The 14660-nt window shown below is 35.3% G+C and overlaps 1 protein-coding gene across 2 annotated transcripts in view; it reads right to left on the bottom strand.

Annotated features, from left to right (window-relative positions):
• Window positions 1-14660, bottom strand: part of PSMD14 (proteasome 26S subunit, non-ATPase 14) — a 126131-nt gene that overhangs the window by 38618 nt on the left and 72853 nt on the right. For both annotated transcript variants that reach the window (XM_006160272.3, XM_027776497.1), the window contains exons 4-7: window positions 13399-13470; window positions 13069-13188; window positions 10001-10071; window positions 8856-9006 (exon numbers count right to left, since the gene is read on the bottom strand). In XM_006160272.3, coding sequence (XP_006160334.1) covers window positions 8856-9006; window positions 10001-10071; window positions 13069-13188; window positions 13399-13470 — 414 coding nt within the window. The remainder of the gene's footprint in view (window positions 1-8855; window positions 9007-10000; window positions 10072-13068; window positions 13189-13398; window positions 13471-14660) is intronic.

A 14660-nucleotide genomic window follows, 5' to 3' on the forward strand; every position in this document is an offset into this window, starting at 1 on the left:
ACACACACACACACACACACACACACACACGCACCCGAAGTGAGTTTTAAGCCACCGGGTCCAGGACATGAACCGCGGTCGACTATGTGGGAATCCAGCGACATACCCATTATGCTAACTGCTGGTCCCCAACAATTTTTTTTTTTTTTTAAGAGAGAGAGAATTTTGCTGTAAGGTACATGTACTCGCCAGAGAAACAGAGAGAGACAGAGACAGAAAACAAGAAATCACCCCCCAGGGGGAATGGCCAAGCACAATCCCTTCTCCTCCATTCTCCTCTTGGGATTTTGGGCACATACGCACGTGCCCAGGTGGAGTTGGAAGCCAGGACTCAAATCGTGGTCAGCGATGTGGCAATCTAGCAATGTGACTATTACACTACCCACTGATTCTGACTTTGAAGAATATTTACTACCATCATCAAGTCTACTCTCTTTAGGAGATTTCAATGACAACAGTACATTAAACCTCCCAAAACTAAGTCTTAGGTCCAAAGAAGTCTTCACAATCAACAACTCAAAAGCCAAATCATCTAGAATAAGGTCTTTAAAATTTAATCTCTCTCTCTCTTTTTTTTAAAAGGTTTTAGCTTTTGCTATAGGTCATGAACACTCACCAGAGAGAGACAGAGAGGGAAAGTGAGAAATCACCTCTCAGAAGGGATGCCATGCTGTAATTTTTTCTTTCTTCTGCAGTCTCCTATCAGAATTTTGCACATACAAGCACAGACACATGGAATGATTTTCAAGCCACTAGGTCTATTACACGGACTGTATAGCCGGCTATGTTGGACCCAGTGCTTAACTTCCGAAACCACCTGTTAGCCTGAAAAGTCCTCTTAATCAAAGTGATAATATCTGTTTGCTGGTACAAAACTGACACTAAGAATAGGTACTAGATTCTATTCTTCTTTATATCATCCAGTGTATGCTTTGTAGATAGTAGTAAGCAGCAACTATATATTGGATGATTGACCAAGGACTATTCAGATGACCAGGGAAAGAAAATTATTCAAGGACTGAATGGTAGTACAGCAGTTAAATATAAATGACCCACAAGTGAAGATTCTGGGTTGTTATCTGGAGATATCCCTGAGTGTACTGGGCAAGTGAATGCTTATGTCCTGGTGCTGGCTCAGGTTAACAGTGGGTCATGGCAGCAAGACCCTGTAGGAGTGCCATCCGGGAGTGCAATGGTTAAGCACTGTGCATAGTGATCTGGATCCCACATGTTCAACCATAGTTTAAATAAGTCCTAGCATTTTGAAAAACATTCCCCATCTTTCCCCCTCTTTTTCTCTGTCAAGAATGTGTGCCATTAAAAAAAAAAAGAAAGAAAGAAAGACTGCTCGGGATGGTGGGAGTTTCCTGTCTTTCTGTCTCTCTTGCTCATGGAAAAATAGAAAACCTTAAGAAAAAAAGCATTAAAGGAGAAGAGTCAATAAACAATCTTCTTATAGATAATGGGACCTTGTCTTAAAGGTTTTACTGCAACAGTTGGATTAAAACTAATTTGAAGCAAATTTACACCACTGAAAATGTGTAGCAGATACTCAAGTACATAAATTATGCTCAGCGGTTACATTATTAATATAGAAGTTTTAGATGAAAAGAACTCTACTTAAGAACTCTAAGTTCTACTGGTTGTCGGAAGTCACAGCATATTGTTCTTTCTTTTTAAAACTTTATTTATTTATTTATTTATTTAATTTGACCAGAGAGGGACAGAGTGAGAGAGAGGGAAAGTGAGAAATCAAGCCACCAGGTCTGGGACTCAAACTACGGTCGGCCATGTGGGAGTTCAGTGCCCTTAACCACCACGCCACACCCATAGCACCTTTTTGTATGCAAAAATGTGTCATGATTTTTCCAATGACACTGTAAGACTTACTCTCTTACAATTTTTTTGTTTAGATTTTTGCCACCAGGCACGTGTGTACTTCCTGGAGAGACAGAAAGAGAGTGAAAGGGAAAGTAAATCACCTCCAAGAGAGAATGGCCACACCACAATCCCTTCTCCTCCTGAGATTTTAGGCATGCAGACACATATTCTGGCTTTTATTCAAGCTGCTGGATCCAGAATGTGATTTTTAAGCTTCTGGGCCCAGGATCCAAACCATGTATTTGACCATGTGGGATCCACCCACCTTAACCTCCACACCACTTGCTGGTCTCTGAAGAAACCATTTAAATTCCAAGATATTAAACTGTTTCTCTCCTCACAGAGTTTCCAATCTTATACAGGAGACAATATAGAGACAGGAAGAAAACACACAATGGAATAAAACATACATTTATCACTTCATAGGCCAGAATTTCAGCAGAATATACTTGTTTTCCTCTTCATCAGCACGTACAAAGGAAATACTTTAGAATATGCTATGTATTCAGTAAAAATAATAAATAAATCTGGGATCAGCAGATGGCATAACGGTTTAATCACTGGACTCTCACGTAGTCGGCGGTGGCTCAAGTATCGGACCTGGCGGCTTAAAACTTGCAACAGGCATGTGTGCATGTGTGCTCAAAATCCCAAGAGGAGAGAGGAGAAGGGATTGTGGTGTGGCCATCCTCACTGGGAGTGGGGAGGTGGAGTGGGTGATTTCTCACTTTCTATTCTCTCTAGCAAGTGCATGTGCCCTATGGTAAAAATTTCTCTGAAATAAATAAATAAATAAAATTTTAAAAAGCTAAATCAGGAAAGTATTCCTAAATCAGTCAAGAAGTATAAAATACAAAAAGGGAAAAGGCTTTATTTCTTTTCTAGCCATTACTACCATCTTCCTAAATGTAAGGTTAGGGAATAATTTAGACTTACTTTGAGCAAAATTTTCAGAAATACTCATGTAGTTTTCAAAAATATGCTAGTTTTTTTTTCTGTTGTTGTCGTATGTTTGTTATTTAACCCCTAGAGGGAGAGCACCAGAGAGAGGGAGAAGCAAGGAGAGGGAGAAAGCATTCCTCAATGGGGAATGATCATGCTAAAATGCCTTCTCCTCCATTTCTCTATCCATTGAGATTTTGCGCATATAACCAGAATATTTTTCCACTTGCTGGGACCAGGATTTGACAATGGTTGGCCACTTGGGTGCCAGCTCTCCTAACCATTAGGTCATGAAGCCAGCCCAAAATATGCTAGTTATTAACCCCTTGAAGTATCTATTATTTTAATCTTTAAAGTAATAAAACGCTGGAGTGAGCAAGTAGTTTAGTGGTTAAGGTGCTGGATTCCCACATGGCTGACCATGGTTGAAGTCCTGGACCTGATGGCTTGAAAATGATGCTGGGCATGTGTGCGTGCCTGCCCAAAATCCCAGGAGGAGAAAGAAGAAGGGATCGTGTGTAAACATCCTCCCAGGGGGTAATTTCTCACTTTCCCTCTCACTGTCTGTCTCTCTCTACTGAGCACATACATCCTATGGTGGCAAGACCTTAAAAAAATAAAATGCCATTCACTGCACGCCTCCTACGTGACATGTGCACATACTGATTACTACAGATATCACCTCATAATCATAATACCTTGAATCAGGTACTAAAATCTCTATTTTACAGATGGTAAAACCAAAGCTCAAGAAGACTAGGTACCCTTTTCAAGGTCACATTGTAAGGAAGAAACAAAAATGAATTTTTTAAAAAGGTTTTTCCATAGGGGATGTGTACTCACTAGAGAAAGAGAGAGACAGAAAGAGGGAAATTGAAAAATTACCCCCGCACCCTCTGAGAGGATGGCCACACTGCAATCCCTTCTCCTCCATTCTCCTCTCTGGACTTTGGACATGCATGCACACACTCCTGGTATGATTTTCAAGCTGCCAGGTCCAGAACTAGAACCATGGTTGACCATGTGAGAATCCAGTGCCTTAATCACCATTGGTTAAGGTTTTACTAGACCTACTGGCCGAATAAAAATGTATTTTAATTCAGGACTGATCCAAAGCCTGTAGTCTTCATTCTCTATGCCCTACAATTACAATACTTAATAAAATAAAACTTAAACTGATCTCCCCACCAAAAAAATGATTTGAATGATGAAAACTTCCACCATCTTAAAACTTTTTATTTTAAAATTTCTTGGCAAAGTAAAACATTTGTTCCCCTCACCCTACTATTAAAAAGATATATGATCTTAAAACATTCATTCCCTGGAGCCAGCAGGTAACATGGTGCTTAATGCTCTGGATCCTAGATGACTAGATGACTAACTATGAGGTTCAAGTCTTATACTGGTGACTTGAAAAAACACACCAGGTGCATATGCATGCCCAAAATCCTGAGAAATGAATGAAGAAGGGACTGTGGCATGGCCATCCACCCTAGTGGGTGATTTCATACTTTCCTTCTATCTCTCTGTCTCTGTCCAGCACACACAGTACACTCATCCTACAGCAAAAGAAAACAAAACAAGCCAAAAATTTATTCCTGGGATTGGCAGGTGGCACGGTGGTAAAAGGCGCTGAACTCCCACATGGCCAATTGCGGTTTGAGTTCCAGACCTGGTGGCTTGCTTTCTCTACACTCTCCCATTTCACTCTGTCCCTCTCTGGTCAAATTAAAATAAATAAATAGACAGACAGACAGACAGACGGATGGATGGATAGATGGGATGAATGAATACAGTTAAATAAAATAATTCTTAAAAAAACTTCATTCTCTAATTTTTGTCCCTATTTTTTATTTACTCTTCAGAGCTCCATCATTTTACATTCCAGTACATGTAGAAAAAGAATATACAAAAATGAAAGTTTTACCTGGAATGGTAGCGTTCTTGTATTCTTTCCATATGGTATAAGATTTTCTTTACTGAGTTATGGCCTGACTATCCATCAAAGCTCAGCCCAGGGTTCCTCTACTTTGTGCAGCTTATACTAATTTTTCCCTTTTTCTAATTTAATATGCATTTACTATATTTGTAATACTATACAGGTAATATTTTATTGTACATTGGCACATACAAGATTCTGAATAAGTGCTGAATAATTCTGTCTCTAGCAACCAATACAGAAACAAGCAGTATCAGTATACTGTATATTTTATCAGCAAGCAATGTAGTATATCAGTATATAATTGGCAGTATGTTATGCTGCTCGCTAGTGACATTACATATGTATGATCTATTTCCTCAAAGACCATTTTAAATTTTGTATCCCTCAATCATTAGTATACAGCCACATCAGGTATATTTAAGAAATACCTGCTGATGAGCTAATGTGCAATTAACTAAAAATGACATTTTCTACAAGTCTATTGAGTATTTATAATCAGATTAAATAAATTAAAATGTTTTAAGAAACCTAGCCTGTGTGAAGATATATTTAGATTAGTTAATAGTTTTTTTTTTTTTTCTTTTCATTACATTTGTAAAACAGAGACTAGACACAATAATTGTTAATGGTCAGTAGTTAATATCTGAACATTTACTACCAAAATTTCTGTCAAGGAAAATAAGTTCTCTAAAGCAGTAAAAAAAAATTTTTATAAATACCAAGTTATACACTAGCTTTATGATTTTTGCCCAAAGTGATCTCTTTTTGCCATAAGGAAGAAGTACAGTCATATAGCACGTTGAATTAAGTTCTAAATTTGTTGCTGGATTAAGTATAGTTGTGGGCTGAATATGCAACATAATAAAACATTAGGCAAGAGGTTATCATTATGTCATCTGATAACAAAAGTTTAAAATATTTGAGTATGTATATTTTATAACTAAATGAAAAGCTGAAGCAGAATCTTATCAGCATGCAATGTAGTATATCAGTATATAATTGGCAGTATGCTATGAGCAGAGCTCACTGATAATTTCTATAAACTTATTCTCTCTTTAAATTATGAATGTGATGGACCAGCAGGTGGTACGGTGGTTAAGGGTACTGGACTCTCACATGGTTGACAGCGGTTTGATGCCCAGACCTGACAGCTTGCTTTCTCACTTTTCCTCTCTCTCTGGTCAAATTTAAATAAATACATACATACACACATATATACATACATAAATAAAGTTAAATAATCCTTTAAAAATTATTAATGTGATTACCGTTGATACTGATATACTTAAAACATTTATATTACAATCTGATATAAAGAATGACATGGATTCTTTATCATATATTTTATGATTTATATTGGTCTTAATATTTGACCTAGGAATGCCACAAAAGCTGACAGGGATAAGTCTGCCAAATTGTTTTTGAAAATTAATAGAATTAATACCACAGAAAAAAATAATAAGTACCTCATAATATGTACCATAAACAACACAGAGAATTTAGAGAATATAGGCAGCTTCTTCCCAACTTACACTGACAGGAGTGACACCTACCCACAGCAACTTAAGAAAAGGTCCTGCAATGACCTCTGGTATTCATTTTATATTCCTGAATTACTCTCTTCTATCATTCACAATAGCCTAATATTAAAGGGTCAGTAAAAAAGCATGAGTTCTGAATTTTATAGACCTGGATTAGATCCTTGTTATACTACTTATTCATGGTCTGATTTTGGTAAAGTAATCTCCTTAATAATAATCTCTTTAATAATACACAGGAAAAAGATTTTAAAAGTAAACAGAGATTTCTATAGATTGATATTTTAACTCCTGATCTAATCACTGTCTTGCAAATATTGTGACAGATTTGATAAATCACGTGCAGGGAAGGGAGAGAAGGAGTCTTATGCTATTTTTCATTTTTATAAGTTTAAGCTTTCAATTTTAATGATTTATCTTCAACACTCTGGCCATGGATTTACTAGCAGTTAATTAGTTTATAGCACTGAGTGGTCTTGACCCTGTCTGAACCATAAATTATAACCAAACTCAGATACCTTACAGATAAAGTTGCATTATTGCTAAGAACTAGATTCATACTTCAGGTGATATAACTGTATGAATCTACATTTTAGGTCTAAGTATTATGAATCATCAATGACATTTATACTAAACTTATTCAAAAATATTGACAGTGACATATATCATTTCATAAAGTAATTTCAGGCATATTGTAAAAATCTATATTTAATACTGTCAACAGCCATATGATATAAGTGTATTTTTGAATAAAAGCTATTCTTTTAATATAGATCACAATTAGGAATAAACAATGCAAATTCTAATATTATACAATACTTTAGAAAGTAAAACTGCTATTCAAAGAACTATACACAGGATTATCAAAAATAAAATACACATTTGTTTATGTTATGTTTTGATAATGCTTTTTTTCATCATATTTAAGTTTATATCTTCTTCAAAGTAGCCACTACTTCATGCATTAAGGTATTAAAAAATGTCAGTCTAACTAATACTACAAAATATAACACTTAGCTTTGATTATTATTTGTAAATACTGTGGTGGGATGGCTTAATCAGATACTTGTATTTTTAAAAATTATCACTTAAATAAATTATATTTGAGTTACTAAAAAGGTACTTTAAATATCAGAGAATTAAAACTTAAGAGCTATACTGTACTTTAATTCATAAAACTAATTAAACGTCAAGAATTTTGAACTTCCTTTTATCTCTACCAGTTAAGTAACAATACACTTACTGAAAAATGGAAACTAAATAAATGGAAATATAGGCAAATAGCAAATATCAGAAGTTACTCATTCTAAACTGTCTAGCAGATCAGTTTCTATTATCACCATTTCAGTGGATAGTTTATGACTCTATAAAATGAAATCATATCAAATATAGGATCGTGATTTAGAAGAGACCTCTATTTCTATATATCTTAATAATATGTCAGAAAATGTTCAACTTCAAATTTGTGACAGATTAAAAACTCCATGTTTTAACAGTCATGTTAAGTTTGTTTGAGCTGGTAAGCAGATGTAAATTTAATCCGTACTACTATCGAACTCCAGGTCTGATAGATAACAAGCTAATATTTATTTCTAAGTGCTCTAAAAATTATTTGTAAAACCTGCATAAAAAGGATTCCATAAATGTATTGTGATTTTAACAATTATTCTACACTACAATGGAAGTACATGCTCAAACAAGACACCTCAGCAGTATTTTAAAGCAGTAACCACCTAGCCAATTTCTGTATGTTCTGTAGTTTTTCTAATCCACTCTCCCTGTGGTTGAGCAAAATCGAATTGCCTCTCACATTTGCAGACAGCTCTGTGAAGGTGATAATAGAGCTGCTCCCTGCTGTCATGAGGCAGGAAATAGGAAAATGGCATATGGGGCTAGAAAGAAAGAAATAAAAAAAAAAGGGGGGGGGGAAGAAAAGAAAGAACAAAAAAAGAACTAAACAAGAACAAAAGAGATTTTAACAAAGAACAACTATAACCCAATATGCTTTGCAAGTTAATCTCTTTTCAGAATCATTTAGCATATTTAATCATCATTTGTGTTTGCACTCCAAAAATACGAATTGTTAATACCAAGATTTTGGGGGCAAGTTTTTATTGTCTAAAATATTGGGAACATAGAACTCCAGAATTTGTCCTGCATAATATCTGTAAAACAGAACCTGTTAAGTAGATTCTTCAAATGTGCTGATTCAGTCATCATTTAAAAATAAAGGAGGGTAAACCCATGTTTATATTAAAATATTGATAAGAAAACAAGCTTTTAGTATCGTTAAATATTTCTAAATTTTATGAAAATAAAATAATATATTCAGGATAATTAGACAATAGGTGATTAAAGTAGAAACAAATCTCTAAATAGTTAAATTACTAATAATATCAAGACATATTTATTGACTTACGTGGTTTGTTGTTTGCATTTTACAGAAATGGATAGTGGTTTTCTTTATAATTAAAAATCCTGCTTTGCACAAAATAGATTTTTATTTATCGCAGAATGTGGCAATAGATGGCAATAGATAGAATCTACTCTACCTTTCCTTTTACACTCTGAATAGGATCCACAACCACTGCCACAGCTCTCTCCGACAAGGCTTCAAAGCTCTGCTGAGTGTTGATATCCACACCAGAAAGCCAACAACCAAAGCCAGGGTGACTGTGATACCAACCAACAACCATCTCAGGCCTGAAACAAAGAGGGCATTCAGATGCTCAAAACTGAACAAGTAATACATTTATGATATGAAAAGAAACAACACACTAACAGGGTATAAATTAAGAAGAGATGAAAAACACACAGGTGTGAAAAAGCACCATTAAAAACACTGAAATCATACACTATATTATCTAGAAAACATGGAAATGAGTAAGTGTGACAAAGGAGTGCTATCATTAAGAGATGCACATTAGCAGTGGTAGATAAGGCTTTCAGTTTTTCACCTTGTTACCACACTTTCTCAGAGCCAGTTTTTACCCTTTCAGCATTCAAGTAAATATCTACTCTTTAACTCCTTAGCTCTGGGAGTTGGATTTTCTAGACAGAGTACATTTTTAACAATGGACACCAGGATCCACTGTTGTGAAAAGATTAAATATCAATTAAACCAGCAGTAGAACTAGGAACTCAGTCAAAAACCAATTTACACTGTTCTGCTCAGCTGCTGAGCCTTTTGCTAACATTAATTTTGAAGTTTTTTCCACAGTAGAAGAATTTGAGCAAGAGAATGACAACTATTGAGATTTAGTCTGAGTGAAAAAACTTGAGAATATTTGGATTCTACTTTTTCTGTCTTTAAAACTCATATGCCTACAAACATAATTAAATATTCAGAATCTCATTCAGTTGTAACTCTCAACTACATGGAACATACAAGCTCTTTCAATTATAAGTGACTAGACAGTAACTCCATATGCTAAACAGAGGGAAGCTACAGCCCAAGCTTACTATGTGACAGTCAAGAATTTTAATATGAGGCAGTTCAACTGATTGGCAAATTTCTCTGATTCTGGAGGGAAGAGACATTAGACAGGGAGTTCATAGTATTCATACTGATAGATACTTTTACATCAACTACAGGGTTTCTTCCCCTAGAAATAGTATTAGTAAATATTCAAAAATTGAAGTATATTTCTAAAAATATTTCTCACTATTTCTTTAAATGATCACTTAAAATACTTACCTTCCTGTCTGCTTCAACATATCCAACATTTTGGCTTGGAACACTGGATCAACTGCCTCTACACTGACACCCTAGTTTAGAAAGAAAAGAAAAAAAAAATTAGCTTTCATAACTTTGAAAAAAGGCAACTTTATGGCCAGCCAGGTGGTATGGTGGTTAGGGCAGCTGGATCCCACATGGTGGATAGTGCAGTTCAAGTCCCAGATCCAGTGGCTAGAAAAACATGCTGGTGCATGTGCATGTGTGATCAAAATGCCAAGAGGAGAATGAAGAAGGGATTGTGGTGTGGCCATTCCCCCTGGGGGGTGATTTCTCACTTTCCCTATCTCGGTCTTTATCTGTCTCTTCTGCAAGTACTTATACCCTATAACAAACCAAAATAAGGCAACTTTATATTATAATGCAAATAAAAAAGAAGCTACTTCCCAAACCTATCCATATTATTTTGGGGTACCAAAATTATTTTATACTCTCTCTCATCATTCAATTATAAATAAACCTCATACCAATAAACCTTCTAAAATTGACCAGTATCAAACTGCTGTTAGCTAACGCATTAAGACAACTTTGAGAATCCTCTAAGAGGTTATGATCATTGCTATGTATATATTTACCAGAGATACCAAATTATTAAACCAACTATAATTTTGGGCTAAACCTATCTAGGCAAGTACACTTCTTAATGGCATCCTTTAATAACTGATGAGGACTAAGTCTCTTCCCACTAACCAAAGTTTTACAATGATCTATTCAGCTATTATAATCAAACAACCGCAGTCTTTTTTTTTTTTCATAATGTAAACATTTTGAAGAAGGGACAGTCATTTATTGCCTCAAATATAAAAGCAATCACAAAAACTCTCCACTGGATAGTCAGTAACCAAGTGTCTAAAAAGTGGCATTATTTTGCTAGTCCAATCAAAATAAGGTTTTAGAACAGAGAAGTGTTCGCATCATTACTTCGATGATATATCATGCCATCATAGCTCCTCAAAGCTTTCTTTTAGTATCAGGAATCTAAATCTAATCTATTTAAACAAACCCGTTAACATAAGCACTTCCTTCCCACCAAAGCAAACAGTATTCTAAATTCCAATACAGAGTGCATCCTAAAGAACAGGGGTATGCAATCTGCTGCCTACAGGCTAAGAATGGTTTTCTACATTTTAAAAGGGTTGTTAAAAAAAAAAAAAAGGAGAATATGCAATAGAGACATATGTCTTTATAGAAAAAGTTTGCTGGTTCGTGGGCCAGAAAAAAAACTTTCTAATTCTACTCCACAGTGTGACTATGTGGACCAAAATCCTCTTTCTATATAGTTAAGCAAACATTTACATGGAATTTATGATACCAAAGACTAAGAACCACTTGTTACAATGACTATCTACACAAAATGATTTAATGTAGCAGAAATAAGTTAATTATTAATTTATATATTAATGAGGTAGAGACTGGGGAGGCAGTTGGGGGAGCTACTCATTGGAGAGTTCCCCTTTCTTTCATGTGAAATATTTTCTTTCCTTCCCTCTAATAAACTCTCAACTTGCCTACCTAGGCCTGTGTCTCTTAACTCTTAGTGAGCTGCTGACAAGAACCCATGTTCTGCTATGGATTCTGGGCTTGACCACTCCTGCACCCTGCATCTCTGAGTCATAAGAACATGAGAAGACTGTTATAAGTAATAACAGTCTAATATATAAATCTGAATCTTTAGTAGCATGTTTATGTACAAAATAAATTAAATGGATATCCAGGTGGACAAAATCAGTAGATCCAAATTTGTTCACTTCAACTAACTTATCTATTTACAGAAAAACTTGTCTATTTTCCTACATTTTACATCATTTACAAATACAGTGCATTCTAATTACTTAAAAATACAATTTGTTCTCTAGTATCTATCTTATCAAAGTAAATTTAAAGAGACTCAAATAGCACTAAAGGCTTTATAACAATTTAAGTCAAATAAGAAAAATGTATCAGAGAAAAAATATCCATCAGAAAATACACATATTTTTCTAGGCAAACAGGTAAAAAGATATATGTGTATTACTTTTTTAAGGCATAGTGGTTATTGTTTTCTGGCAAATTTCTTGAAATCTAAATATGTACCTTTCTTTCTATTTATTTATTTTTTTTTGAGAGTTTTTTTTGCTACAGGGCGCGTGCGCTCGCCAGAGAGACAGACAGAGAGACAGAAAGCAAGAAATTACCCCCAAAGGGGGATGACCACACCGCAATCCCTTCTCCTCCATTCTCCTCTCGGGATCTTGGGCACACACGCACACACACCCGGCGTGAGTTTAAGCCACCGGGTCTGGGACTCCCACCATGGTTGACTACATGGGAGTCCAGCGACTTAGCCATTACACTAACTGCTGGTCCCTAAATATGTACTTTTCTACACGAGTTCAATGCACTGAACAAACAGGCAAAGCAAAACTGAACAAAAAAACCTTTAGAAAGAGAAATATATTCCAAGCAGGTATGAAAGATGAACTTTGAATATCTGTATGAAGTATGATTCATACAAAGGAATGTGCCATTGTCAGGGCAAAAATAATTAAGGTTCACTAGAGGCTTTTAAGATTTTTTACAACTTAGTATTTTTAATTAAAAAAAAAAAGTTTAAACGTCATTCATTACCACATACTGACCATTTAAAAAACAACAACAACAAAAAACCTCAATAGGAACAAGACATGAGAATTGGTAAATGTACTTTAATTAAAAATTTAACACAGAATCTCTGGAATCTTTGAACCAAGTATTCAAACTACTTAAAGTAATACCCTGCTTTTATAGGATTGCTAACTTAATCCAGTATGGTACACTAGTTAAAACTGAAGGAATGGGTTAAGGGATTTAGTGTTAGGATTTATAATAAGTCATAATACATTTAAAAGACTTAAATGACTTAATTTAATACAATATAGAAATTTCTGTCATTATTTTTATGATTTATTTTTCCTATAGGAAAGGCAAAATATGATCAAACTTATTTTGTATAGGAAAAGAAAAGAAGAGAAATATGTTTACTTGCAGCAAGCAACCATAAAAGTACTCACTGTTCCTGACTGTGGCATGGCAAACACATCAATCACCCTGACGGTGTAGTCATCAACAAATTCTCCAAGCATCAGACCCATGACTTCCATTGGAACTCCAGCACGGCCATGTTTTAACATCTGTAAAGAGGAAGATATGTGAACACAAAGCCTATTTCTTTGAGATCTGTGCTTCCTCCCTCTTTCAATAGAAACGAAACACTCTAATTTGTAGATTCATCTATAAGAATAGCTTATGTTTGAGAATATTAGATGACAAATATTCTAAATTAAAAGACACAGGGAAAGCAAAAGAGCTCTCTAAAGGAAGTAACTCCATTTACTACTTACTTTTAACAGTGCCAGAGAGGAGATATAGACTTGTTCTGCTGTGTCCACTGCAGGAGCATCTGTAGGTGGACCCTAGAAACAAGTACATCAATTATTATGAATACAAAAAACTTACGAGTTTAAAATTAAAGTTATATGTCAAATAAACCTGGGTTGTGAAGTTCTGCAAAAACATGTCACATATTCTTTTATTCTATTGCATACAGTCAAAACATGTTTGCAAATATTAAAACTATAGTAAACAGCTAAAACTTAGTACTCAGGCAAGCTTCCAATGGACTTTAGTTTCTCAGCGAAGCTGATATACTTTGGCTATAAAGTAACTCTAATGCACCAACTAGCCACACTTCTTACAACAGTGTTAATATACCATTTGTTGGAACAGCACAATTAACTGAAGGATCAACACATAGCAATTCTCTGCGCTTCTTGGTTTTCAGCTAAAGGCAGCATGTAGACTAAGGCTAAGGGAAGGCTTTGTAGATTCATAGGTACAGAAGAGTGGGGGAAGGGGGGAGGGAAAGATTTCTAATCCCTAGGTGAAAAAGCTGTGAACAACATGCTCTGCACTTCACCTAATAAAGTTGTTCCCCTCCCCCTGTACAAAAACATATTTAACACAATTGCCTCAGGTGTGAACAAACTGGTTGAGACAAATAGAGTTTAAATGAAAATACTTTCAAAATTCTGATCACTACCTTTAAAACAAGTACTACTATTATTATTACAGGATAAAGAAAATACTATGTCCCTAAGAATTGTATCTTCTTCATTAAAAAAAATAAATAAATAAAAAAACCTCTCATGACTATAATACTGAGCTGTACAAAGCAATCTACATATAGTCCTTACCCTCAAGATGCCTATAATCTTACAATCTTTTTTTTTTTAAGAGGTTTTTGCTATAGGGCGGGTGCGCTTGCCAGACAGACAGAAAGCGAGAAATCACCCCCCCCAGGGGGGATGGTCACGCCGCAATCCCTTCTCCTCCATTCTCCTCTCGGGATCTTGGGCATACACACACACGTGCCCGGCGTGAGTTTAAGCAACCAGGTCCGGGACTTGAACCGTGGTCGACTACGTGGGAGTCCAATGACATAGCCATTACGCTAACTGTTGGTCCCATACTATAATCTTACAATCTTATTACTAAAGTGGTTCTGCTCTAACATATAGAAAATTTCCTGATTTTTATACTGGGTACTCTAGGAATTTATAATTCGACATGACATAATTGCCAGGATCTGTTTTGCTATAAAAGT

The sequence above is a fragment of the Tupaia chinensis genome, unplaced genomic scaffold (genome assembly GCF_000334495.1).
Source record: "Tupaia chinensis unplaced genomic scaffold, TupChi_1.0 Scaffold000674_2, whole genome shotgun sequence".
Taxonomy (NCBI): Eukaryota; Metazoa; Chordata; class Mammalia; order Scandentia; family Tupaiidae; genus Tupaia; species Tupaia belangeri.